Source organism: Eublepharis macularius, chromosome 5 (genome assembly GCF_028583425.1).
Source record: "Eublepharis macularius isolate TG4126 chromosome 5, MPM_Emac_v1.0, whole genome shotgun sequence".
NCBI lineage: Eukaryota > Metazoa > Chordata > Lepidosauria > Squamata > Eublepharidae > Eublepharis > Eublepharis macularius.
The window spans coordinates 5045637-5073615 of NC_072794.1; the positions used below are offsets into that span (position 1 = coordinate 5045637).

At 53.8% G+C, this 27979-nt stretch overlaps 2 protein-coding genes across 4 annotated transcripts in view; both read left to right on the top strand.

Annotated features, from left to right (window-relative positions):
* On the top strand, positions 1–27634 carry RAB8A (RAB8A, member RAS oncogene family). Of its 3 annotated transcripts, XR_008597021.1 has the most exons (9): positions 1–131; positions 558–618; positions 749–809; positions 1507–1584; positions 3162–3251; positions 16187–16252; positions 20110–20237; positions 24735–24785; positions 26419–26437. XR_008597021.1 is itself a non-coding variant. In XM_054979404.1 (8 exons), exons 1-8 carry the CDS (start codon positions 8–10, stop codon positions 26509–26511), a joined length of 624 nt encoding a protein of 207 aa, XP_054835379.1. In that variant the 5' UTR covers positions 1–7; the 3' UTR covers positions 26512–27634. The 3 variants fall into 3 exon arrangements, 2 of the variants coding, with proteins under 2 accessions (XP_054835379.1, XP_054835380.1); XM_054979404.1 differs by lacking the exon at positions 20110–20237 and having other exon boundaries at positions 26419–27634; XM_054979405.1 differs by lacking the exons at positions 16187–16252; positions 20110–20237 and having other exon boundaries at positions 26419–27634.
* Positions 1–27979, top strand: part of TPM4 (tropomyosin 4) — a 258690-nt gene that overhangs the window by 17126 nt on the left and 213585 nt on the right. The gene's annotated exons all lie outside the window — the stretch shown is intronic.

Here is a 27979-nt window from a genome sequence, read left to right on the forward strand (position 1 = left end):
GGGGAACATGGCGAAGACCTACGACTACCTCTTCAAGCTGCTGCTGATCGGCGACTCGGGCGTGGGCAAGACGTGCGCGCTCTTCCGCTTCAGCGAGGACGCTTTCAACGCCACCTTCATCTCCACCATCGGTGCGTCGCCCTGGCAACCGCTCCCCGCCCACCCGCCGCAGCCCGGCTCGCGTCGCTATGGCAACTGCAGCCCCTTCTCTAGTCACCGGGCGGGGGAGGGCACGATTGCCAGCCTCCAGGTGGGGACTGGAGATCTCCCGGAATTACAACAGATCTCCATACGACAGAGATCAGTTCCCCTGGAGGAAATGGCTTTGGACTCTACAGCGTTATACCCCTTGAGTATTACGCCGATACTCCCTTCCCCAACCCCGCTCTCTCCAGGCACCACCCCCCAGTCTCCAGGAATTTCTCAACTTGGAGTTGGCACCTCTAGAGAGAGGGGCGGGGCCCCCTCGTCTCCCCCTCTCCTGGTTCAGACCAAACAGGTGGCACTTCACCAGGTGGAGCTCCTGGGCTGAGGCCGGCCTCCCTTTCCTTTCACAGGCATCGATTTCAAGATCCGGACCATCGACCTGGAGGGCAAGAAGATTAAGCTGCAGATCTGGCAAGGAGGGGGCTGGCTAGGGAGGGCGCAAGGGGCTGCTCCGTGCCCCTCTCCTGGGCAGCTTTTGGACTCCAGGCAAGGAGGGGGAGCGGGAGGGCTCTGGTCGCCTGATGGCCTCTCTCTGTTGCAGGGACACCGCTGGGCAGGAACGCTTTCGGACTATCACAACGGCTTACTACAGAGGAGCCATGGTGAGCGCTGGAGATGGGCTGGGGTGGAGGGCGAGGGCAGCAGTGACCCTTGAGGCTTTGTCACTCAGGGAGCCCACTGCTTCAGCTGCCGGGTGGCTCCTGGGGCTGGAGGTGAATGGGAGTAGCAATCCTGCCCTAAAGGGAAGGTGCCTGGAGGCTGCAAAGGGCTGTGCAGATAGGCTGCCAGATAGGCTGGGAAATTGCTTAAGATTTGGGGGCAGAGCCTGGGCAGGGAGCTCGGTAGGGATTGGATGCCATACAATCCATCCTCCAAAGCTTCCGTTTTCTCTGGGGGAACTAACCTCTGTAGTTGGAGAACAGTTGTAATTCTGGGAGAACTTCAGTCCCCACCTGGAGGTTGACAACCTTGGTGCTAGCAGCAGTCTTGGGCACCAGAGATGGAAGTGTGCCAACCTGCCTGACTGTCTCCTCCCCTGGAACGTTCTTTGAAGGCAGTTCCGTCCAATGTATGCTGAATTATCTTTGTTGTAACTAGGGTTTGAGTGACTGTGTTAACCATTTCTTTCTCTGTCAACTAGATCTCTCCTATCTGTAGCGCTGCTCCCTGGGAAAAAGCTTCTGTGTGACCTTTTTTGCCATCTCTATTGCCATATAGATATTCTTTATTAGATCTTTAAAGGATTGGAAAACCAGCTCTGAATTTGGCATTTCTTGTTTATGCCTGTCTCCTTTTTAGGGTATTATGCTGGTATACGACATCACCAATGAAAAGTCTTTTGAAAATATTCGGAACTGGGTCAGGAACATTGAAGAGGTAAGTTCCCATACAGTGTCTTGTATTTTTAAAATGCTTGGTTTGCCATTCATGGTCTGTGCTCAGTCCCATTAAACAGAATGTGGGTGGACGTGATTTATGTGGATTTATCTGTTGATGTGATTTATCTGGATTTCAGTAAAGCTTTTGATAAGGTCCCCCATGACATTCTGATGGGCAAACTGGAAGACTGTGGACTGGACCATAGGACAGTTCGGTGGATAGGGAACTGGTTAGAGGACCACACCCAAAGAGTAGTGGTCAACGGTGTTTCATCAGATTGGAAGGAGGTGTCCAGTGGGGTGCCGTAGGGCTCGGTTTTGGGCCCGGTACTTTTCAATATTTTTATCAATGATCTGGATGAAGGAGTGGAAGGGCTGAGGAGCTCTTCTCTCTAGCTTTTGTGGTTTAAAATCTTTTACCACACACCCGCAAGGGGAGAAGCGTCATAACCAAGTCTTTTGTCTGATGTTCTTGATTTCCCTGAGTTGGGAACTCTCAGAATGGAGGAGCAGATTGTTGTGTGAGCCCCATCTGCTGTCTGTGAGAATAAGGGTTAGGGTCTCCCAAGTGGGGAAGTGTGACTTGGCTGTTGTGAGTAGCAGGTGTCATGCTTGGCTACTGGGCTTCTTAGGCACATGGAAAAGGATCATATCATGGCTCCCTATGGCAGGCAGCAGTTGGCTGCACTCAAGAATTGCTCCGTCTGGAGAAAGGACCTTTGCAGTGGTGCTGAAGCTCTTCCTGGGGTCCTGCAGAATCCTTTGTGGGAACAGACCCAGAGGAGTTAGCCATTTTAGTCTGTAGTTGCAAAACAGTAAAAGAGTCCAGTAGCATCTTTAAGACTAACCAATTTTATTGAGGCATAAGCTTTTGAGAACCACAGCTCTCTTTGTCAGATGCATCGTCAAATGCATCTGATGAAGAGAGCTGTGGTTCTCGAAAGCTTATCCCTCAATAAAGTTGGTTAGTCTTAAAGGTGCTACTGGACTCTTCTACTTCTTTGTGGAAACAGAAACTTGACGTATGAACCAATAGCTGTGGTTTGTTCTCATCTGGTCAACTCTCCAGAAAATTCATCTTGAAGTCCAGTGTGATAAAATATATTATTTCTCCCGTGGAGCTTAACATGTTCTGGAAACACCAAAGTTTCTAATTAACACTGACAGGACCACCAAGAGTCTCCCATCCCCTAGACAGATTTTTCTTCCGGACTCTCACACCACCCAGATCCATCTCAAGTGTCCTATGGGAGCAACTCACTTAACTTGCAGAACTCCATGTTTCCCAAAGGTGCCTAGGTCCCCTAGAATATTGCCCTCCTACTCCCTCCCTCTCAGCAGGCTGAACACACAATTCACCTGCTTCTTTTTATCTTCATCTGACTGTCGTCATGGCTTGATTGAGATGCTGGGGGAATTGCCATTATAGAACATTTCTGCAAAACCTTGGCGAAGCAACAGGTGGTATGTGAATTCTCTTGGCTAGCAAAGGACAAGAGTTCCAGCTTGAAAAGCACAACCACGTACAGGCTGCAGTCAGGGTTGCTTTCTCACCATGCGCCTTCTTCTTTCTAGCATGCTTCTCCAGATGTAGAAAAAATGATACTGGGAAACAAATGTGATATGAACCAGAAGCGGCAAGTTTCCAGAGATCAAGGAGAGAAGGTGAGGGTGCCTCTGGGGGCCTCTTAGGTGGGTATCTGGTGATCACATGAAATAAGCCACTGAGCACCCAGACTTGTGTGGCAGTAGTTCTCCCACTGGTCTTTGCGGAGGGGTTGGTGGGAGCATCCGCTTACGGGGTTTTTACTTCATGTCCTTGTTGTTGTGTATGAGCAGCGAGTGAAGGAGCTGACCTTGCTGGTGTCTGTAAAGGAGAACCAAGGGGGCTCACTGGTTAGGGGAGGTCAGCAGAGCCAGGGGTTCAAGTGTAAGGATTTGCCAAGCAACTCTCAAAGGGACTTCATTGTGAGCAGTAAAAGTATCTTTATTGATAAGTTGCCAGTATCATGATCTCGCTCCATCTTTGCCACGAATAACAGTTACATGTAAACGTCAAGCAGATATAGGTTCCAAAGCGGGGGTAACTTCCAAGCCCCCTCCCCCCAGTCTAACATCATCTAGCTTCAGCGAGAAAGCAGCTAAGCGGGGAAACAACAGGAATGATGGAGGGGAGTTTTCAGGGTCGTGCCAGTGTCTCTTCCCAGAGTAGGCAGAAAGGTTTCTGGTGTGGTTCAAAGGAGTGTACAGATAAGAGCGAGAACAAACACTTCCCTTGCATAGTTTCCCATCGCGGGTCTGAGAAGCAAACCCCAATCACAACTGCAGGGCGGGACTGAGCCTGAGCATGACAGGTGATGCCAGACCCCTGACATCCTGCCCCCCCGAAACTCCCCTCCCCTCCCCCCCTCCCGGCTTCTCTGGGTATTTTTTATGGAATGCCCAAACCCATTTACCAGCCTGGACATCAGTCGATTTAGCCCACTCAGCCTGGCTTTTTGAGAAATGTTTCCATTGAATCAGGTAGTACAACACTCCACCCCCCACTTCAACTTAGAGTCCCAAATTAATTTGACCTCCTGATGTGGTTGCCCCTCTACCATAATCAGAGGTGGGGTTGCCCGTTTCGGGTGCCATTTGTTACGTCCAGGGTCTCACTTGAGGAGGCTAAAGTGGAAAACGGTGTACATGTTTTAAATTGTTAGGCAACTCGAGTTCAACAGTTACATCATTAATCAAACATGTTACTTTGAAAGGTCCGAGGTATTTCCAACCCAGCTTTTTACTCTGCTGCTCCCCCTTTAAGTTTTTTGTGGAGACATAGACAGCATCTCCTGGTTTCAAATCCCAATGGGGGTGGGGAGCATTTTTTGTCTGCTTGATTCTTGTAATCCAGTTTGGCTTTCTCCAGGTCTCACTGAGTTACTGTCTTAGTTCACCAGTCTCTCAAATCTCCCCCCCTCTGCCTTTGATCCTGCCTCCAGCATTGGCATTGGTTTCCCTTCAAAGCCCTGGGTCACCTGAAATGGAGAGTCTCCAGTGGAACTGTGTACACTGTTATTGTAGCGACTTTCTGCATAGGGCAGGAAGTCCTGTTGATAATGTAACACCTCTGGAATTGTTCCAATATCTGATTTGTACGTTCTGTTTGTCCATTGTGTGAGCGCCCTCTCCAGTCCCCGTGCTGCGCCCGCCTTCCGCCGTAGCTTCCCCGTAGAGGTCGGCTCCCTCGGCCTCAGATATGGGTGAGCGGTGGGGGTTTAAGGCACCCGGCTTCCACCGTCTCTCCCTGCTGAGCTCTGGCTTGTCCGTTCGCCCTCTCTCTCTCTCCGCTCGCTACCAGTCGCTCCAGCCACTTCCTCCTCGGCGTCCTTGGGAGCTGCCCTCTTGTAGCTTCCTCCCCACCACCTCCACCAATCCTGCCATCCCCCACCTTTCCGTGCTCCCCCTAGCAGCCCTGGTTCGTCCCCCCCCCTGCCTGCCACCCCTGGGGCCAATCCCGTTGGACCTCCCCGCCTGCCGGTTCCCGCCTCTGCTCGGGCTCAGGTGCAGCCGTTTGCGCCGGCTGCCCCGGTGCTGGCTCCCTCGTTGCGGCCAGCGTCTTCGCCACGGTCCCCTCCGCCGCCGCAGCCAGTCCCTTCACGGCGGCTGGCTTCCCCGCCGTGCCTGGTCTCCCTGCTGCGGTCGCTGCCGCCGCGGCTCCCCTCACCGCCGCGGCTCGGCCCGCCGCCGCCGCCGGTGTTTTGGCCGCGGCCGCCGTCTTTGCTTCGGCCTCCTCCTTTGCCGTGGCCAGCCCCCTCTTCGTGGCCGGCATCCTCGTCCCGGCCCTCCGGCCAGCCGCCGCCGCCGCCGTGCCGCCGGCCTTCGGTGGCCAGGTAAGGGGGTGGGGGTCGGGGGGCCCTGGAGGAGGAGGAGGGCGCTCCTCCCGGCTGGAGGGTGGCACCCCCGCCCCCGGGGCCGAGTCCGGCTGTGCCGGACACCCCCCCCCCCAGGAAGTTGGCGGCGGATCGGTCGGTAGGTCCTCGAACACTCAGGACATGTAGTCCGCATTCCCGTGTAGGCGGCCAGGTCGGTGACGGAGGGTGAAGCTGAAAGGAAGGAGTGAGAGATACCATCGTAAGATACGGGGATTGTGTTCCTTCATCCGGGCCATCCACAGGAGGGGGGCGTGGTCTGTGACAAGGGTGAAGGGGTTGTGCGCCAGGTAGAACTGTAGGGCCCCGACAGCCCACTTGACAGCCAGGGCCTCCTTTTCCACGGTGGCGTACTTGGTCTCGGCGGGCTGCAGCTTACGGCTGATAAAGAGGACTGGCCGCTCTTGTCCCCCCGTTTCCTGAGACAGCACGGCGCCGAGTCCTACGGCTGATGCGTCCGTGTGGACTATGAAGGGTTGTGAGAAGTCCGGGTTGTGGAGCACGGGGCCCCGGGATAGGGCCTCCCGTAGCGACCCGAACGCCTCCTCCCGTTCGGGCGTCCACTGGATCTGCGAGGGCTGGTCTTTCCTCAAGCAGTCAGAGAGCGGGCCGGCCCATGTGGCGAAGTGGGGGATGAATTTGCCGTAGTAGCCCACCAGGCCTAGGAACCGTCTCATCTGCCGCTTGGTCCGGGGCCGCGGGGTCTGTTCCAGGGTGGTCACCTTGTCGGGCACGGGCCGGAGCACTCCCCGCCCCACCCGGTACCCTAGGTAGGTGAGCTCGCGGAAGCCCAGGCGGCTTTTCCTTGGGTTGGCTTTCAGCCCCGCGTCGGACAGTGCCCGGAGAACCTGGTCCAGGTGATTGAGGTGGGAGGGCCAGTCGGCGCTGAAGACGATAATGTCGTCGATGTAAGCCCGGGCGAACGGCTGGCAGTGGGTCAGGGCTTGGTTGACCAGTCGTTGGAAAGTAGCGGCCGCCCCGTGCAGGCCGAATGGCATGACCCGGAACTGATAGAGCCCTTGGGGGGTTGCGAAGGCCGTCTTCTCCTTGTCCTCCCGGGCCATGGGGACCTGCCAATAGCCCTTCGTGAGGTCGAGCGCGGAGATAAAGCGGGCCTCGCCCAGCTGGTCTATCAAGAGGTCCGCCCTGGGCATCGGGTAGGCGTCGAACTTGGCCAGGGCATTCACCTGACGGTAGTCTACGCAGAACCTGACAGACCCATCAGGCTTGGGCACGAGAACGATGGGGCTGCGCCAGGCACTCCGGGAGGGCTCGATAACGCCGAGCTGGAGCATGTCCTGAACTTCCTTGGTCACTACTTCCCAGCGCTTTAGGGGCAGGGGCCGCCAGGGGGCCCGGGCCACGGCCCCTGGCGGGGTGTCGATTCGGTGCGTGAGCACAGTCGTGCGCCCGGGTCGTTGGGAGAAGACGCCGGGATGTCGCCCGATCACCTGCAGGACCTGCTGGCGCTGTTGCTCCGTGAGTTCGGCGTCCAGCAGGGGTAGCGGCGCGGCCTCCCCCTCTAGGCACCAGGGCAGCTCCCCTTTGGGGAGCTCCAACGGCTCCTCGGAAAGCGCGCAGCCACTGGTGGTCGGGCCCTCATGCCAGGCCTTCAGGTCATTCACATGAAGTCGCTTGCGGTGACGGCGTAGGGCCCCGCACTGCACCTCGTACGACAGGGGTCCGAGGGTCCGCGTCACCGTGAAAGGTCCCTGCCAGGGGTCACCCGGGCCGGGCCCCATCACCCGGCGGTTCACGAGGACCCGGTCCCCTTCTTGGAAAGTCCGGAGGCGGGTGCCCCGGTCGTAGTAGGCCTTCTGGGCAGACTGGGCGGCCTCCAGGTTCCGGCCTGCTTCGTCGCGGGCCTTCTCCAGCCGCTCCCGGAGGTCTTGGACGTAGGCCGGCACAGGGAGTGGTTTGGTGGGGGTCCGGGAACCCCATTGTTCTTCCACCAGCTCCAGGATCCCCCGCGGCTTCCGTCCATAGAGGAGCTCGAACGGGGAGAAGCCCAGGGAGGCCTGGGGGGTCTCATGGACGGCGAACAACAGGGGGTCCACGAACAGGTCCCACTGTGTAGGCTTCTCATGGGCCACCCTCTTCAGCATGGCCTTCAACGTTTGGTTGAAGCGTTCCACCAAGCCATCCGTCTGGGGGTGGTACACGCTGGTGAATATGTGACGCATACGCAGTGTACGACACAGCTGACTCGTGAGCTTAGCCGTGAAGGGCTTCCCGCAGTCGGTGAGGATTTCCCGGGGTAACCCCACCTGGGCGAAGAACTGGATCAACGCTCTTGCCACCCCTGGGGCCTTCATGTCACGTATCGGGATGGCTTCAGGGTATCGGGTGGCGTAGTCGAGGAGGACCAGCAGATACCGGGCTCCTCGGGCGGTGCGGGGTAAGGGTCCCACAAAGTCCATGCCCACCCTTTCAAACGGTTCCCGCATTACCGGCAAAGGGGCGAGGGGTGCCCTCGGCGGGCCTCGTACTGCTGTCCGCTGGCAAAGGGGACAGGCCTTACAGTGCCTTCGGGCGTCGCTGGACAGGGTCGGCCAGAAGAACAACGCGGCGGCTCGGGCGACTGTCTTCTGGGCCCCTTGATGCCCGGCCCAGGGATGGTCGTGGGCCGCTTCCAACACCTTCTGCCGGTAGGCCGTCGGGACCAATAGCTGGCGCACTTCCCCCGTCCGTCCTCGCACCAGCTGGAACCACAGCCCCCGCTCCTGGACTATCTGCGGCCAGCGGCCCGCCCGTCGGGCGTCTACCGTCACTCCCTCACTTACCGCCACATGGCGCCGCAGGGACTCTAGCGAGACGTCGGCAGTCTGGGCTCCAGCGAACTGGGGGTCGGCCTCCCACTCGCCTTGCAGGCCCGGGGCGTCGGGGCCCTCGTCGGGGTTGCCGGGCGGTCCCCGTTCCTCTCCAATCAGCGCCTCCTGCGTGGGCGGCGGGGGGTCATTGATCCAGGGCCGCGGGGCCTCGGCAAAGTGAGCGGCGTCCTGGCCTAGGAGGACCTGAAAGGGCAGAGCCCGGATGCGGGCGAGTTCGGTGAGCCGAGTACACCTGGCGTACTCCACGGGCACCCGGACGACGGGACACTCCTCCACGTGGTTGTGGAAGCAGGCTATGACGGCCCGGCGTATGACCGGGAGGTCCGTGGGTAACAGGTGCGAGCGGACCATGGAAATGGAGCTCCCGCTATCCAGAAGGGCCATCAGCCTTCGTCCGGCGAGCGTTACCATGGCCACGAGCGGGGGTGGGCGAGGGGCCCGGGACGTCACTTGCATGGTGGTGTCCCAGCCCCAGTCACACTCCATAACGAGGCAGTCCCTCTTCCAATGCCCCCAGTGCCCGCACGTGAAGCACGGCCCCCGCCCGGGGTCCTCCTTGCCCAGGCCTGCCGGGTCCACCCTTCCGGGGTTACGGGTTGGCCCGGGGTTGGGGCCCCTAGGGCCGGCGAGTGCGCCGCCACGCTCCAGCCGGACGGGCCCAGGCCCTGGGGGCCGCGGCCCAGCGCGGGCCCGCCCACCTCGGCCTCCGTCGCTCGGACCCGCCGGGGTGGGTTTCCCCGCCTTCGCCTCACTGCTCCCGGCCTCTTGGGGGGAAGCCGCCATGAAATTCTCCCAGAGGGTTGTCGCCTCCTTCAAGTCGGCTGGCCGGCTGCAGGCCACCCAGGCTCGTGCGCGGGGGGGGGGATGATCTGGAGGAGCTGTTCCAGGACCACCAGGTCAGCGACTCGCTTGGCCTCCGGGGTGGTTGGCTGCAACCAGCGGTGAGCCATGTCTTTCAGAGAGGCCACTAGGGTGCGCGGCCGGTCCGTGCGGTTGTAGGTCAGGCCGCGGAACTTCTGCCGGTATGTCTCCGGGGTGAGCTCATACCGGTCGAGGATGGCTGCTTTGAGGCGGTCGTAATCGGCACTCTCTTCTTTGGCGAGGGCTTTGAGGGCGGCTAGGGCCTCCCCGGTCAGGTAGGGCCCCACGATGAAGGCCCATTGCCCCCGCGGCCACTGGGCTGCCCCTGCGATGCGCTCAAAGGCGTCCAGGTACGCGTCCACATCATCTTCGGGTCCCAACTTGGCCAGGTGGAAGGGCAGTGGGCGCCCGCCTGGGCCGGGCGCGCCGTCCCCCAGGTTCCCGGGAGCCCGCCCCGCCTCAATGGCCTGGCGGAGGTCCCTCACTAGAGCGGTCTGGGTTTCCCTCTGCTGTTGCGCCAGGGTGGCTTGCGCTTCCCGGTTTTGCTGCGCCACCTCCCTCAACAGCTGGCCCTGGTGCTCGGCGAGCCACTGTCCGAGTTGGGTCAGGTCCATGGCCGCGGCTTCTGTGGCGCCGGGGCCTGACGGCCAGGGGGGGTCGACTTGGAGGGTGGGCGGTCGTAGCAGGGACCGGCCGCTCGTCCAGCCCGTAGGCGCCGGAATGCGCGGGAGGGGGCGGCTCACTGCAGGGCTGGGGCCTGCATTCTCCACCACGTTGTGAGCGCCCTCTCCAGTCCCCGCGCTGCGCCCGCCTTCCGCCGTAGCTTCCCCGTAGAGGGCGGCTCCCTCGGCCTCAGATATGGGTGAGCGGTGGGGGTTTAAGGCACCCGGCTTCCACCGTCTCTCCCTGCTGAGCTCTGGCTTGTCCGTTCGCCCTCTCTCTCTCTCCGCTCGCTACCAGTCGCTCCAGCCACTTCCTCCTCGGCGTCCTTGGGAGCTGCCCTCTTGTAGCTTCCTCCCCACCACCTCCACCAATCCTGCCATCCCCCACCTTTCCGTGCTCCCCCTACCAGCCCTGGTTCGTCCCCCCCCTGCCTGCCACCCCCTGGGTCCAATCCCGTTGGACCTCCCCGCCTGCCGGTTCCCGCCTCTGCTCGGGCTCAGGTGCAGCCGTTTGCGCCGGCTGCCCCGGTGCTGGCTCCCTCGTTGCGGCCAGCATCTTCGCCACGGTCCCCTCCGCCGCCGCAGCCAGTCCCTTCACAGCGGCTGGCTTCCCCGCCGTGACTGGTCTCTCTGCTGCGGTCGCTGCCGCCGCAGCTCCCCTCGCCGCCGCGGCTCGGCCCGCCGCTGCCGCCGGTGTTTTGGCCGCGGCCGGCGTCTTTGCTTCGGCCTCCTCCTTTGCCGCGGCCAGCCCCCTCTTCGTGGCCGGCATCCTCGTCCCGGCCCTCCGGCCAGCCGCCGCCGCCGCCGTCGTGCCGCCGGCCTTCGGTGGCCAGGTAAGGGGGTGGGGGTTGGGGGGCCCTGGAGGAGGAGGAGGGCGCTCCTCCCGGCTGGAGGGTGGCACCCCCGCCCCCGGGGCCGAGTCCGGCTGCGCCGGACACATTGGTTTCCAGATGGTACCCTGAACTAAGCCCCTGCTCTATTCCGGTCACTTTCATAAGCTCCCACCAAAAGTTGGCAACAAACTGGCTGCTCCGATCAGAAATTATCTTATTTGGGAAAGAATGTAAATGCACCACATTCAGCATGAAAAGACTAGCTAGTTTTTTTGGCATGGGGAGTTTGGTGCATGGGATGAAATGGGCTTGCTTTGAAAACAAATCTACCACCACTAAAATCACAGTTTTCCCTGTCAATCCCTGGCTGATAGATCCCTCAAATCCATCTGTAGTGAACACGCGTTGGTTCCATAAGAAGTAGCTTTATTAGAATCCATACAGTTCAGGTCTGCACTCCATTACGGAGTTTGACAGAAGTGGCAATTCAAATCAGGCAATCTCTGATGCACTTCATTTTTCCGCGCTTCAAACAACAGTTAGAGTTTTGGCGTGCAGCTTACACAGGTTCTGTGAGACTCAACTTAGTTATGACTATGTATCAGATAGACAACAACTTATTCCCAGCATTTGGGGTTAGTAGCTGAGGTTGGCATTTACACTTCAAGGCTACAGTTATCTGAGATTCGCATATTTCTCTAAGATAAGGGAGAGGCCCATGCTTGGGTCTTTAGTAACATCTGTACTACAGTTGTGCAGGAAGAGAGAGAGAGAGAGAGAGAGAGAGAGTGCATATCAATTAATACACATTAATACAGTAGCATGACTTTATCATAATGGCAGCCGTAGTAATCAATAAATGTCAGCAACACAATCATGGCATGTATGTAGACAGACAGATACAATTCATGGAATTTCTTTATGAGTCTGGGAGCATTCATGTTAGAGCTTTCTACCCATTATTGGAAGCTAGGGTCAAAGAACTTCCAACATACTAGGTAATAAATCTTATTGTATTTCAGCTTTGAGTCCAGAATGCTTTCTATTTCATGATGTATTTATCCATCCACTAGGATAGGATGGGGGGCTCCTTGTTCAGGATGCCACTTGTCTGGAGGGGGAGCTTTCTTTAGAAGGCTGAAGTGAAACACTGGGTGGGTTTGACATAAGTTCTTTGGTAGTTCCACCTCTGCTGTCACTTCATTGATCACTTTTTAACAGGAAATGGTCCTAAGAATTTCTATCCAAGTTTTTTACTGGGTTGCTCCCCCTGGAGGTGCTGAGTAGAGATGTATACATAGTCTCCTTTCTGTAGTTTCCATTGTGGAGACCGTTTCCTGTCAGCAATTTTTTTATAGTCCTCTTTGGCTTTGTCTAAAGCCTTTGTAATGATTTCCCATTGGATTGTTAAGTTAGTCCACCATTCCCCCAGTTTCTTGTTTAACTTTGTCCTCCCAGACAGGTGTAGCGGTTTTGCTTTTCGCCTGGCTGCGAGTAGTTACTGCCCTTCCCAATTGAGTGGGCGAAAACATTGTATCTATTACCTTCTCCCTCTGGCTTTCATGTCGGGTCATGGGCGAAAGCGCATCTGCTAAGAAATTTGTTTTGCCGGGGAGGTGTTTCAACGTGAAGTTGAATTTGGAGAAGAACTCCGCCCACCGTAGTTGCTTGGCACCGAGTTGGCGGGGGTTATGTAAAGCTTCTAAGTTTTTATGATAAGTCCATACTTCAAACGGAACTTTTGCTCCTTCTAGCCATTGCGTCCAGGTAGACAGTGTTAATTTGATAGCCCCAGCCTCTGTGTCCCATACGGCCCAATGGCGTTCAGTTTCAGAGAATTTTTTGGACACATAAGCACAGGGGTGTAACTTTCCATTGTCATCTGCTTGTAACAAAACTCCTCCCATAGCTACGTCACTAGCGTCCACTTGTACGATGAATTTACGGTTCTCATCTGGGTGCTGCAAAGCGGGTTCTGAAGTGAATGCTTTTTTTAGTTGGTCAAATGCTTCTTGGCATTCTTGTGACCACTTTAACTTCGCACTTAGCTTGGCCACTTGTAGCCCTTTCCCTTTGGTTTTGAGCAAGTCAGTTAATGGCAGGGAGATTTGGGCAAAGTTTTTAATGAAGTGGTGGTAGAAGTTAGTGAATCCCAGGAAGGATTGCAGCTGTCTCCTGGTTTTGGGGGGCTCCCACCCCAATACTGCTTGGATTTTCTTTGGGTCCATTTTCAACCCATGCCCCGAGACTCTATATCCTAAAAAGTCCAATTCCTCTTTATGGAATTCACACTTTGACAGCTTTATAGGCAGATGATAGTCTTTTAGGGCTTTTAACACTTTCCAGACCAGTTCAACATGTGATTCTTTATTTGGAGAATGAATCAGCACGTCATCTAGGTAAACCACCACACCTTTGTAGAGGTGTTCATGTAATACTTCATTAATTACATTCATAAAAAACCCCGGGGCTCCTTGGAGCCCGAAAGGCATTACCCGGTACTCAAATTGCCCCAAAGGGGTGTTGAAAACGGTTTTCCATTCATCCGCCTCCAGAATTCTTACCCAGAAGTAAGCATCTTTTAAGTCCAGTTTAGAGAAGATTTTCCCTTGGGCAACTATGCTCAGCAAATCTTTGATGAGAGAGAGGGGGTATGCATTCGACATGGAAACAGCATTTATTCCCCTATAATCAGTACAAAGTCTCAGTCTGCCATCCTTTTTCTTGCAGAACAGCACTGGAGCGGCATGGGGGGAGCTGGCTGGGTGGGGATGAATCCTTATCAATGAACTCTCTGAGCTCTTTCCGCTCCTCTCTGTTCATTGAATACAGTTTCCCTTTCGGAAGTTTCCCCCCAGGGAGAAGTTCAGTAGTGCAGTCCGTCGCACAGTGTGTGTGGGGGGGAGCGGGTTAGCGTCTTCCTCCTCAAACACTTGTTTCAGATCCCAATATTCTGGAGGAATCTGTTCGATTTGCTCTTGTGTTAGCAACACTGGTTCTAATAAAGGGGGAGCATTTTGGCCCCATTCTGGGGTCCATTTATGTGCTTGACATTCCTCTTCTTCGAAGACCAATAACCCCATCTTCCAATTGTTTTGGGGGTCACGATCCCTCAGCCATCTGATCCCTAACACCAAGGGGTATTTAGGGGCTGTACTTACTATAAAAGTCCTGGATTCCCAGTGATTTCCCATACCCAGCGGGGTAGGTTCTGTCTGATAGCCAGCAGGTTCCCCTTTCATGTGGGACCCATCCATTTGTTCAAATACAATGGGCTGCTCTAATTCTGTGATGTCTAGCCCCAGTCCCATCACTAGAGCAGGAGCTATTAGGTCTCGAGAGCAGCCCGAGTCTATTAATGCTCATACTCACACATGAGTTCCCTTTTTCGGGTTAAGGACAGTCACTGGCATAAAAAGTAAGGCCCCTTTTTTCTCACCTTTGGCGTTGGATGTGTCTGGACCTGCCATCGGGGCCTTTTTACAGCAGGCCATTGATGTTTCCCATGGGGGGCGGGAAATGTGATCATCCTCCCCTTCAGAGGGTGTTTCGGTTGCCATTTCCGCAGGTCCGGCAGCTTGAAGCCCTGGTTCAGGCTTAGTCTGCTTCAGGAAGTTCCTTTTGGGTGCCACTTTAGTGGACAGCGCCAGTTTCTTTGGGGGTTGGCGTTTTTCTGTGGGGCCTTTTTTACTTGGGCACTCCGCTGCGAAATGTCCAAAACTCACACACTGGATACATTGGCCTCATTGCCAGCACAGAACTCTCTCCATTTTGGGGGGCTGAGATCTAAATCCTTGTCGTTCTTCAGTTCCTGTGTTCGGATGCGTTGCCTTGGCTCCCCCTCGTTGATGCGATTTTTTCATGAGTCTCGCTATTTGATCTCAGTTCTTGACCTCACACGCCAGCTGGATCCATCCCAGCAGGGCTCCTGGGTCGTCCTGTATTAGGGCTTTTGCTATTAGGTCTGCGTTTAGCCCGTCTCGAAAGAATTCTATTTTCATTCTTTCGGTCCAGTCATGTATGTTGGCTGCATATCGCCTGAATTCTGCAGCATATTCACTCACCGGCCTGTGCCCTATCTGGAGTGTTTTAAGTTTGGTTCTCGCTCTTTCCTCCTCCAGAGGATCTTCAAATTGGGCTTTCAGTGCCTGTATGGACACATCTAGAGTCCATAATTCCGGCATGTTGACCTCATATAAGGTTACATATCAATCAGCTGCAGGTCTGCTCAAACGTGATCCCAAATGACTCACCCCAGTTGGGGCCACCCCAGGTGGCCCCAGTTTTGGAAACACTCCAAAGTCTATACCATGAAAAATCCCAGTTTCTCTGGGGCTCCATCGAACACCTCCCCATGAAAGGCTTCCGGAACATACAGTTTACCATTTCTGTACCAGCACCCATCCTCCCTCTTCACAAACAGTTCCTGCAAACCTCTTCCCCCTCCTTTGTGGGGTAGGTTAGACTGAAAGTGTGTGACTGGCCTAAAGTCCCCAAGCGAGCTGCCAGTGGCAGAGCGGAGACTCAAAGCTGGGTCTTCCAGATCCTAGTCTGACACTCTAGTCGCTACACCAGACTGACTCTCTTGCCTTCCTCCTGCTGTTTTCCTGATCTGAAATGACCATGTGGAGGTTGTTGGGGGTTTTCCGGGCTGTATTGCCGTGGTCTTGGCATTGTAGTTCCTGACGTTTCGCCACAGCTGCTGGCGAAACGTCAGGAACTACAATGCCAAGACCACGGCAATACAGCCCGGAAAACCCCCAACAACCATCGTTCTCCGGCCGTGAAAGCCTTCGACAATACATCGACCATGTGGAGCTTACTAAAGCATTGCCACCACCCTCCCTGTTCTGCAGTCCCTTTCTGAATTAAGGCCCTTGAAATGAGGAAAAAATGCTCAGGAATTCATTCATGGAATTCCCAGTGTTAGATCCGATTTGGTCCATCAGCTCTTCAGAGGCCTTGGCAGAAGGGTGGGCTCTGCCACATATGCAGGAGCAATGCCTGTGAAAAGCAGGGCTTTTTTTCAGGGGAAATGTGGTGGAATGGAGTTCCGGAACCTCTTGAAAATGGTCACATGGCTGCCCGCTGCCCGCTGGTCTCCAGACAGAGGGGAGTTGAGATTGCCCTCTGTCTGGAGATGGGGCCACCAGCCATGTGACCATTTTCTCCGAGGGCAACTCACTGAGTTCCACCACCTCTTTCCCCAGGAAAAAAGCCCTGGTGAAAAGCATTTTCTCATGGAGGCTTAAGTGACAGGTCATAATTAGGACAATTCTAAAACAAAACACAATCCATGTAATGCTTTTTATGAAGACACCCATTCACATGACAAGGATGTTGGTGTGGCTTGGAATTGCTGCAACATCAACATTTCTCCTTGATCTTTGTAGCTTTGTCAAGGATTGTAACTACGGCAGGGAAGGCATCTCCTTGTTTATGACTGTGCCCCCCAACCTTGCCTGTGTAATTGACCTATGATCTCTCCTTTTTGTTTAGCTGGCCCTTAGCTTTGGAATTAAGTTCATGGAGACCAGCGCAAAGGCAAACATTAATATAGAGAATGTAAGTGTTGACTTTTTGTCTTCATACTAAAGTATCTTTCAATAGTGGAAAGATCTTTTCTTGTCAAACGGAGGCCCAGCCAAACATGGGTTGGATCCCGAGATTGAGTCTGACTGTCTCCAGACAGTTTTTTGGTCAGTGGGTTTACTGCATATATTTGATTTGAATCATATGTACTTACGTTATATTTGCAAATTCTTGGTGTATTTTTTATGACCGTTATGCAGTTCACTATCAGGTTGTGGGAAAATACAAGATTCTTCTTATCTAGACAGCTGAGGAAAAAATAGTAGCAAAGAGAAGATATATTTCCTTTTAATTGTTTGAAAGGACTAAATATAACCTGTTAATCTAGCTTTAAGCAACTTAACAGTTTTATAAAAAGGTAATCAGTGCAGATGTGCGTGACATTATAGTTGGCTTCAGCAAAAACACCATGATAAAAAATGTGAAGATTCAGGTAGAGTAAGAACCAGCCATCATTTTTATAGTATGGTCACATGTTAAAGATTGCAAAAATTAATTTGAAGATGATTGTCATTGATTAGAAACAGACTAGCAACAGAGCCATTTTTTTTTTAAAAAAACAGGCCCTAGAAAACCCAGAAACGCTGGGATTCCCGCTGCTGTGGCTCCCTTCGGGGGCGGTGGGGGGCTCATCTGGCTGTCCCTCCGTAGCAGTGCCCTCTGGAGGCTGCATTGGTCATGATGCACATTTTATCCAGGTGCTCCTGCACAGGCGCACCAGGATAAAAAGTGCATTGTCGCCAATACGGCTTGCCTTTTATATTGAAAGGTGTCATGTAGATAATTAGGATTCTGAAGAGGTAATGATCAAGAAGACGATTTTTAGGTGAACGATATATGTATTTGTGTGTCTGAAAGGTGTCCAATGCATTTCACAGATAGATAGCTAAAATCTGATGGTTTTAAATCACATAGATTCAGTTATGCTTGAGAAATGTTTAAACATCTTATTTATGTTCCATGCATCATTTAATTATCAGGAGGATTAAGTTGCATCTGTATCTATATTTTGTTATCTTTCCTAAAGGAGTGAAAACTTGGCTTAATAAAGATGAAAACTAAGAGAAGTTTCTGTGTGTATTGCTGGGAAGGAGTTATGTTTATAACCCACATAAAAATATTTTGTACTGAAAGATTGGGCTTCTGGAAAAAGGCCATGTACACCTTTGTTATTGTTAATATTGTTGTTATTACCTAACAGACCCTTTTTGAGTTCTGTGAATCCACCTAATTTAAGAGAATAACTGCACAATCCTGAGGGCAGGAGGCGGAAAGCGGTCGGGAAGCAGACTAAGGGGTACACCGCCATAACTCAGTTATGTGGGCATAACCCCCCTCCCTGCCAGAGGATGGGTGAAGTACGCTGCTGCCGTGGGACACTGCTGGCAGCGACGTTTGGCGATGAACGGAGGTGTTAGGACAGCCGCGGAGCACGGCTCCTCCAGTCCTTGGAGACCCACCTTGGTCGCCGCTTAGGTCTCCCCCAGGGCACAGTCCCCCAGGGCACCCCGCATCTCAATCTCACTCCCATGAGGGCAGGACGGGGGACAGCTGACGTGGAGCCGATGGCTCTGCAAACCGCCGAGCCTCCCTGCTCAGTCAAGAGACAACCGCTAGCCGCATGCCCAGACAACTGTTTCACTGTTTGGAGTGCAATAAAACATATCAAAGCACGTCCCAATGCCATTCTGTGTTTTTTCTCATGGTTTACAGGGCCCCTTCGCCTCCACGTAGGGGAGTCCATTCACACAGCGCAGGGACGGCTTCTGGGCTCAGGGCTGGGGTGGGTGGAGGGGGCTTAGCTTCCAGAAGGAACATGTGTCTAATGGTTGCTTGGGGCCCTGGCCAGCATCCCAGCCCAAAGCCTCCCCCCAATCCAGCCGTGAGCATTGGGGTGGGAAGATCGGTGGGACTGCCTGGCTGCCAGGGACAGAAGGGGGCCGGGGGACTCAGGGCCACTGTGCCTGCCCTGCAGCCTGGGGGCCAGTTAGCACAGTTGCATGGGTCAGTGCTTGCCTCATGGTCGTGATGGGACCAGGAGGCAGCCCTGGGGTACCTGGGCTGGCTATGCCTGGCAGTGGCCCTAACCGTGGGGTCTGGCAGTGTGGTCTGGTGGGGGGGGCTGGTATGTAGGCGCAGTTGCTGGATGAGAGGTGAGCCAGCTTCTGATGGCAGCGGGTGGCCACGACAGGCCCCATGCTCGGGCATGGTTCCACTGTGGCCCCCTGAGGCCCCTGCTGTCTCAACCACAGTTCACCCAGCGTTCAGGCTGGAGGAGGTGGATGAAGATATCAAGCATGGCTTCACGACCTGGTCTCTGCCCAGGTTGTGGGGGGGGGGGGTGCAGTGCCTGATGATGCAGAGGATGAGAGACTGACGCCTCCATGGAAGTGGCAGCAGAGGGATCCTGACTTACTTGCCCAGGGTGACGACTCTGAAGCTGGACCCTCTTGGGCAGGCGGTGTGGGTACCGCGCCTGGGTGGCTACGCCCTGGAGGGTGACATGTCTGATGTGATAGTGGCTTTCCACCCCGAGGCCTCTCCCAGCCCCACCCCCCAGCCCTTAGTGATGTCCCCTAGCAATAAACCTTTGTAAACAGTCTGTGCGTGTGGTGTGTCATCGCTTGGGGAACCCGTGCTCACTGTCAGCTGGGGGCCCAGGTCCTGAGGCTGCTTGGCTTGGACAGCTAGCCCCATGGGAAGGGGGGGGGGACTGCGCGCGTCCGCAGGGCTGGCCAAAGGACTGCTGCCAAAGTTCTGGGAAGCCAGCAGGGGGTTGTTGGGGGGCCAGGGCCCAACTGCCTCTGGCGGGAGGGCCAGATGTGTTGCCATGAAGAACCATCAGGTCTCACTCTGCACATCAAACACCCTGGCCACCAGCCTGCCAATTGCCTGACCTCCCAGTGACACAATGCAGCCCCATGCCTAACAGGACATGACGGGTCATGCCCCCACGTGCGGTTGTCCAGCCCTGAATGGAATAACCACTAGGACCTGCAGCATGTCCTGTTTGCAGCATGGCGGACGATGAATGGCGGGAAACAGTGGGCGGCCCATACCGCGCAGGTGCTTCTGTCCAAGAGCTGCTGTGGGTCTCTTGAGGAGGGGGAGATGGAGGCAGCCATGAGGCCCATGTTGCTGGAGTCATTGTACCCGAGTTGGGAGGAGGAGGCTGGCATAATCTGCCACAGCCTGGACTCCATCATGGCTGAGGTAGAGCTGGACCTCCTCAAAGAGGGGTCCATGTTCGGGACGGCTCAACGTGAGTGTGACAGGGGAGGGCAGTGAAACCAGCAACCCTCGGCAGTGGCCCCTTGCTAGGCCGCACTGCTGAGTGCTGTGCCCAATCCAACCACTCGAACTGCGGGTTGCGGCCACCAGCCAGGCCGGCAACCTTGTGGGGCTGGGCACCTGGCAGGATCCACAGGCTCCCCCCATCTCTCCCTTCTCCCAGCAGGCAGGGACCTGGAGCGGCACTTGGCGGTGATCCGGTGTTGAGCAGGCCTGGGCGGTTCTTGGAGCTGAGGCACCTCCTCATAGATATCCCTTCAGTCATACCCTTGTGGATAGCGGCCTGTGCTGTCGGTACCGTGGGTGCTGCATTAGACCACTTGCCTGCTACAGCCGCCATCATGTGTGCGACTGGGGCCAGGCACTCCTCCTCGCCTGGGTCTGCTGGGGTTGCTGCAGAGGTGTAGGGCACTCTTGCTAGTTGCCCTTCAACTGCATGCTTGGTCCTGCCCTGTTTGTGATGGCCAGCCGCCAGGCACAACATCCGTCTTGCCAGGCCCCCACGGAATGACCCCGCGCCTGTTTCCTTCTGCCCACAGGCCCAGCGGCCAGAAAGGAGGCGGAAGCGGAGCCACACCTGGAGGTCTGGCCGCCACCCCAGAAGCCGCTGCCGCCGCACCAGTTCCCAGCCTCGAGGAGCTGCCCAGTGAGCCCATGAACAGATGGGGTGGGTTCCAGCCACAGGAGGGTGACCTGGGACCTGATGAGTGATGCTGTCCCCCCCACAGGTGCTCCTCCAGATGCTGCTACCACCACTGAGGCCAGGGCTGGACCCTCCGGGACAGCAGCCACTGTCGAGTAGGACCTGCGGCGGGTGTGGACACCCCCCCCCACAAGGGCCCTGCTGACCGACAGGGCTCTGGCAGCTCCTGCATTGCCTAGGGACGGGGCCCGTGGTATGTCTGGACCGGGGGGCCTTGGGGTGCCCCATAGATGCGGAAGCGGCTCATTCACCCAGCTCTTCCACCACAGGCCCCTGATGACTGGAGATTGCGTCTGACGTCCTTGCTCACCTACGAGCCTTGACTCCTTAGCAGAGGACTGTTGCAACTAGATCAGTCTCCTGCAGTTGGTTGGTCTTGCCTCATTGGTGGTCCCAGGCAGGGCCTTGCCCCCCTCCCCGTAGTGGGTGACCAGGCCCTGCCCACTACCTCCTTGGGGTCAGAACGTGGTGGGGACACAGAGGGAGCTTTGCCTGGGCTGTGGGCAGGGGCCCGCGTGCTGCACATCACATCCCCCCACCCTGTCCACCATGTGGATGGCGATTGAGCGGGACCAGCTGGAGACGCGCCATGATTGGCAGGAGGTGGTCGCCCAGGGACAGGAGTTCATGGCTGGCATGGTGGAGGCAGCGATGGCGATCAGGGCCTCCCACTGTGAGGATCACGCTTCACTGGCAACAGTGGAGGGCCTGTTGGAGACTCTTCTCACCTGGGCTGGCCCTGGCCCTGCCCCTGTGGTCCCACCGTCCCCTCTCCCAGTCAGGGGGGCGGGCCAGGCTGTGGGCCAGGGCCAACCCCAGTGCCATGACGGGGGACATGGCCACCCACCCCACTGGATGCCTGGCTGGGCACCAGGTCCCTCTGCCCACGGGGGCTGGGGCTGGATTGGGTGCGCCGCCTGCACCACCCCCAGGCTTTACCAACTCCCAGTGGGGTGAGTGGATCCCCCATGCAACTTTCAGGGCCCCCCCCTGTGGCCTTGCCGAGGTCCACACTGGCTGCGACTCCCTGCAGCAACCCTGGCAGAGGGCAGGCCCAGTGGCTGGTCCCAGGGTGCGGCTGACTGATGGCAGCCTGGTTGACAGGCTGGCCTCACGTTGGGCTTGCCAGTAGCTGGGGATTGCAACCCAGCCACTGGCTACACTGTCCCTCACCCCTCCCATGGCTGTCAGGGGGCTGCGGTGGCCATTGGCTGATCGGGGCGGGGATGGTGGTGGGAGGCCAGCCTGGGCCGCATCGTCCCTTTCTCGCCTCTGATGCTAGTGCTGCTTGTCCACCACTCTTCACAGGGAGCAGCCGAGCAGCGCCACGGCTGAGCCACCGCATGGCCACCACCACAGCCCTAACCCTTTGGATGGGGCTGCCCGTGATATGTTGAGCAATTCAAAACTCTAATTGGGTGCAGATTCGTTAATCCATTACGGGTTGGTTTTTACAGGTCTGTTCCACTAACTGATGCTTTCCTCTAGTGCAAGAAAACTTCTCCTGATGCAGGAGGCTTTTGTGCATGTCCAAAGGAGAGTACTATCATCACTAGCAAAACACATCTGTTGGATCCATCCCATTCATGTGTTTAGCTGGACATGAATGCTGAGCTGTTTTGAAGGGGAGCAGAGCCCCCCATTTGACAAGAAAACCTGTATTTCGTGCTGCTTTGTTTGCTGCCCTTTCTTCAGTGGTGCCTGGATGTTACTTAGTATTTTAAAAATGCTGTTCACAGCCTTGCATGTTCACTGTGAGAATGTGTAGCTTGTCCTATCCTTCATCCCAGTGTTCATTGTTCCTTTTCTTTGGTTTGTACTGTCTGTAGTGGAGGGTGCTAAGTGCGGTATGGAAGGCCAGCGTGGCTTGAAAGAACTCTTGATTAGCAAATGGGATGGGAGACAGCTTCTGGTTAGGGCAGATGGTCACTTCCCTGCTAATTTGCCTAGTGTTGTAGACTTTGTATGTTTTTTGGCAATGAGTGGGTGGAGGCACCCTGTCACATCCTGGTGTCCCATGCATACGAGTTTCATATCTGGAGGCTGTCCCAAAGAACTAGTCACTTGACCCTCTTCAGGAGACCTCTGCCAAAAGCCAATGTAGATACAAAACTTCACCAATTCCTACAACACAGACAGGCAAAAAAAGCTCCTGAGTTCCTTGGTGCTGGCTGAGGCAGAGGAAGACACATTCTGAAATATTGCAACTGTGGAGCCAGTTTGAAAGATAGAATTGACAAGTTCACTGTGATCAAATACTTTTCGACCCCGAGAACTGTAATGGGCAGCTTCCACAAGGGCTCTTCTTCAGATTCCCTCGCTAAGCCGATTTTAAGAATAGACAAAGTTAATCTACAATCACAGAAGCATAGAGCTGGAAGGGTCAAATAGTCCAACACCCTGCACAGTGCAGGAAATTCATAACTACCCCGCACTCTCCCTCGTGACCCCTGCTCAATATTTAAATCTTTCAAAGATCTAAATATTTGAAAGATTTATATTTAGATGTGTTCAGTTTTATTTGTTGTGATCCTCGATCAGTCATGCGCTACAAACAAGTCAACAATACATAAGAATAGAAAAGAGTCCAGTAGCACCTTAAGACTTACCAATTTTACTGTAGCATAAGCTTTCGAGAATCACAGTTCTCTTTTTGTCAGATGCATGGAGGGTAAGAAGAAACTGGTCAGATATATAGGTGGAGAGGGGAGGGGGGAGTAGATGCAATCAGTAGCTTCTGATAATGAAATCAGAAGCAAACTGATTACGTATTGTCGAAGGCTTTCACGGCCGGAGAATGATGGTTGTTGTGGGTTTTCCGGGCTGTATTGCCGTGGTCTTGGCATTGTAGTTCCTGACGTTTCGTCAGCAGCTGTGGCTGGCATCGTCAGAGGTGTAGCACCAAAAGACAGAGATCTCTCAGTGTCACAGTGTGGAAAAGATCTTTTCCACACTGTGACACTGAGAGATCTCTGTCTTTTGGTGCTACACCTCTGAAGATGCCAGCCACAGCTGCTGGTGAAACGTCAGGAACTACAATGCCAAGACCACGGCAATACAGCCCGGAAAACCCACAACAACCATGATTACGTATTACTTCTTATGAAATACATAAGTAATACGTTAAAAAAATACTTTCTATAAGGGATTCATATTGTTGTTAAATTATTAAAATTCTAGACCGACTGCTTCCTTGTTGAGCATGCCAAGGTGCAAAATATTTCCAACTTAAGGGCGGTTTTGTCAAAATGATCAACAAGGAAAAGAAAAGTATAAAAATTGTCAGATATGCCCAGATACTTGGACAGGATTGGGGTAATGTCCTTGTAAAATGAACCTTGTAAAAACGTCCTTGTAAAATGAACAACACTAAACGACATATCCAACTGTTTCAATAATGCCTGATTGGCAGGGCAGATACACTGGGTGTATGGAGTACATGAATATCTCCCTTCAAGAAGGGCTGATGGTAACATGTTAAAGTGGGCCTATTTAGAAGTGTGTCTGTGACTGAGAGCCAAGCTACAAGTGATGCCTGACACAGGTTGGACACTTGTCAGCTTCCCTCAAATTTTGGTGGGAAATGTAGGCGTCCTGGTTTTACAGCTTGGCTCTCCATTACAGCTGCAAAACCAGGATGCCTACATTTCCCATCAATACTTGAGGGAAGCTGACAAGTGTCCAACCTGTGTCAGGCGTCACTTGTAGCTTGGCTCTCAGTGATTCAGCAGCGTTTCAGAACCTAGAGAGTGGCAGTGCTTGGCTCAGTGGCAGAGCAGCTGCTATGCAGACCATTGCGGGTTTAGTCCTTGGCACCTCCAGGGAAGGGATTGTGGAGGGAAAGCCCTTGGAAACGGCCCTTTTCTACCCAGGAGAGGCACTGCAAGTCAAAGGAGAAATAGTGAGCTAGATGGACCATGATCTGACTTGTAATAAAGCAGTTTCGTATGTTTAAAAACAACACTAGCTGACAGTGGAGACTTGCAGATGATTGATAGCATATTTGAACCCACTAGAATGGCTTCTAGTTATGACGAAGAAGTTAGAGAGATCCCGTATCAAGGTAAATTACCTCTTAAAACTGTATAGTAATGTTGCAATGTCAAACCTATCCGACCTTTGCATTTAGTCCAAACGACTGAGTAGCATTGTTGCAGTGGGGAACGTTGCATGCAGTGAGGCACCAGTGTCCTTTATTGATCGCCTGCTCTTGCATTCCTGTGACCTTCAGAGATCTCTTGATTTTCCCTACAGATTCTAATGATTGTCTTGCATATCAGAGAATCCATTTGGGGACTGACAAAAGTATCTTGTTTCTTGATTTGTATTTGTGCATATGTACTCTAGGCAAGAAAGTGTGCTTGCTGGAGACATGGGAAGAGCAGGAATGGAAGAGATCCGTTAGTAGCAGAGCATTTTTCTTTCAGCTTAGAAGTTTAACGTTTCTTTTTTAAATTTTAGGCATTTTTTACTCTTGCAAGAGACATCAAAGCAAAAATGGACAAGAAACTGGTGAGTTCACTATCTGGAATGAAACCCCTTTGTACAGCAAAATGTGTCAGCTGCAGGGTAAAACAGACTATCGTGGCCAGGTCCCTGCCCCATATGAACATGTGAAGCTGCCTTATACCAGGTGAGACCCTAGGCCTGTGTATGCCAGTATTGTCAGCTGTGATTAGCAACAACTCTGCATGGTCCCGGCAGAGCAGGTTCTTTCCTGCTACCTGAGATCTTTCAACTAGAGATGCAGAGAACTGAACCTGGGAACTTCTGCCTGCAGAGCCCGGGCTCTCCTACTGAGCCTGGCAGCTAACCTACTATATAAAAAGAAAGTTGTATTGGCAATGACTCACTTTTTATCTGGTGCACTCTGGCTTGCATGAGGATAAAGAGTCGTTGCCAATACGGCTTGTTTAGGAGGGGCGGGGAGGCCTGGCGCACCGGCAGGGAGGGCCGCAGCACACCACCCTTCTCCGTCATTGTAGCAGCCTCCTCAGGGCCTCCGAAGGGTTGTGCTGTGATGGCTGTGGAGTCACCGGGGAGGCCTGGCGCACTGTCCTGGCCCAGCAGGCCCTGAGCAGGTTGGGGTGTTATAATGGGTCCTGGAGTGTTCCTGCGCTCCACACTGGACTGATTTCAGCCCCAAACAGGCAGAAATTGGGCTGGTGTGGAGCAGAGGAGCACTCCAGTGCCTGTTGTGATGCTCCAGCAGTGCTCCCATGCTCTGCAGCGGGCCGATTTCAGCCTGTTTGTGGTTGAAATCAGCCTGATGCGGAGCACAGGAATGCTGCCTGGGTGGCACAACAAGCCCTGGATTGCTCCTGCGCTCCACACCACCCCAGTTTCTGCCCATTTGAAGTCAAATCGGGCCTGTTTAGGGCTGAAATTGGCCCACTGTGGAGCACAGGCGCACTCCAGGGCCTGTCACACTGCCCCAGCAGCATTTCTGTGCTTTACAGCAGGCTGATTTCGGCCTCAAACGGGAGTGCGTGAGCGCTGCTGGAGCAGTGCCATGAGCGCTGGAGGGCTTCTGCGCACCACAGCAGGCTGTTTTCTTGAGCCTGTTTTTTTAAAAAACGGGCTTGGTTGCTAGTCAGAAATAAGTGACTCCGTGGAATCTTGAAAGTCTCAGAGCTTGCAAGAACCCAGTTTTGAAGTTGCAACTAGGTGCCTTGTCCTCTTTCAAGGCAGACCAGTTGGTGGATTCACTAGCAGGAGTTGTCTGGGGCAGCTCTGAATATGTAATAAATTTTAGAATTGAAGTGGATTAAGAATGTTTCTATGCCTGGGGAGCAAACTAGTCTTCTTTCCAACCCCAATGAAGCCCACGTGCACACACACAAAAAAGACAAACAGGCTGACTCAAGGGAGCAGGCTTAGCCATACGCCACGGGGAAAAACAGCACAAGTTTCTTGCATACGCACCTTCAAGTAACATAGGAAGTTGCATTATGCGAAATCTGCATTATACTGGTCCATTGAGGTCAGTATTGTCTACTCAGACTTGCAGCGACTTTGTGGGGGTCTTCCTGATCCTTTTAAGAGATGCCGAGTGTGTGAACCTGGGACCTTGCGCATGCCAAGCAGATGCTCTACCACTGAACCTCTCCCCGAAGTAATTTCTGTCATTTGTTTGCCTGTTTAGGAAGGCAACAGCCCTCAAGGCTACAGCCAGGGCGTGAAGATCAGCCCGGAGCAACAGAAGAAAAGCAGCTTTTTCCGATGTGCCCTTCTCTGAAGGGTGCAGCCTTAGCACTACTACCTGGACTGATTCGACTTCCTGGACTGTTCCTGCTTGTAAGGGGCTTCCTCTCTTTCTCTGGATCTGACTTCCTGCAGTCCACCCTGCTAGGATGTGTCTGTTAGAAGGAGACTGAGAGCTAAAGCACACGAGACGAATTACACGAGGACACTCGGGTGAAGGGAGATGCAACGTTAGCTGGGAAGCAGAGTTTGAATTTCACCTGTCTCTACAGAGCTGGCTAGATAGCTCTTCAGAGGGTTTGTTACTTTCCTCTTCGCCTCGGGGAAGGCTCTGGCAATTATTAACAAACCCTCTGAAGAACATCTTTGTGGCTCTGTAGAGAGGTAAAATTAACAAACCCTCAGAGGATCTTTTCCGGCTCTGTAGAGTGGGATGAAATTCAAACTACACTTCCTGGCTAACATTGCATCTCCCTTCACTTGAGCGTCCCTTGTGTAATTCGTCTTGTGTGGTTTTGCTCGGAGAAGGTGATTTCTTTTCCTGACTGACTCTTGTGTGCTAGAGAAGATAGCTATTTTCTCAGTGATTCTGCTTGGTGGAAAACGTGCCGGGTTTGGGGAGAGGTGTAGCAAGAGATCACCTGAAGGAACTTTCTTGATGGGGTTCTGTCTGTTTCTTGAAGATATGTTTTGTTAACTGCATTGGGCCTAATTGAAAAAGCAAGCTATGATCAGAATATTTCTAAATGATTTCCCACAAAACTCACAATCTTTGTAGGGCACAAGAATGTTTATAGGGCTTAATTGTTGTTGGCTACAAGCACTGATTTTTTTATAATAGTAGACCCCCTGCCCTTGCATCAAGGGGCCACAAATCTCACACTTCCCTTGCACAAAACAGCACCTTTATCTGCTCCTAGTGTGCTCTTTCCATTTGTTCTAGACATTCCCATGGTAGAAGTTGCACAATTCCGCAATGCAAAAATAAATCTATTTTTTTAGAGAAACTAAAGTATGCTGTCCTATGCAAATTGAAGAAGAGGAATGCTTGGGTGAATAATGAAAGAGGAACTGCTTTTTTTGCTGTTTGCTTGCATTCCACGATATGTTGTATGGCCCTGGCCTTACATACTACATAAGTAAATGGGTTCCTCTTATAGGGGTTTGCATCTGATTATCTAAGACTCTCTGCTCGATTAGATGTTCTGGTTAACAGGAGAGGTGGTCTCTCCAGAGTCTGTCAACACCGAGACTTCACCAGGCAAGAGATGTTAAAAACATGTCCCCAGTGGCTGGAATTCTCTGAACCATGCAACATGATCAATATAGCTACAGCACTCAGCAGAGGCAATATGGATAGAACACCAAAGATCTGGGCAAGGAGAATATACAAAACGGTGTAGCAACAAGGGAACATTTAATGGCACATGCACGAAAGCTTCCCGAGAGCCCCGTGAGCTTCCAAATAGTTCACTAGTAAAGGCACCCCATGTGTCAAATTG

What these genes read in the sequence shown, in the direction of transcription:
- RAB8A (XM_054979404.1), top strand. Translation starts at nt 8, where the DNA reads ATGGCGAAGACCTACGACTACCTCTTCAAGCTGCTGCTGATCGGCGAC. An exon ending in CTTACTACAGAGGAGCCATG is followed by an intron (nt 810 to 1,506) that starts GTGAGCGCTGGA and finishes TCTCCTTTTTAG; the next exon opens with GGTATTATGCTGGTATACGA. An exon ending in CAAACATTAATATAGAGAAT is followed by an intron (nt 16,253 to 24,734) that starts GTAAGTGTTGAC and finishes TTTAAATTTTAG; the next exon opens with GCATTTTTTACTCTTGCAAG.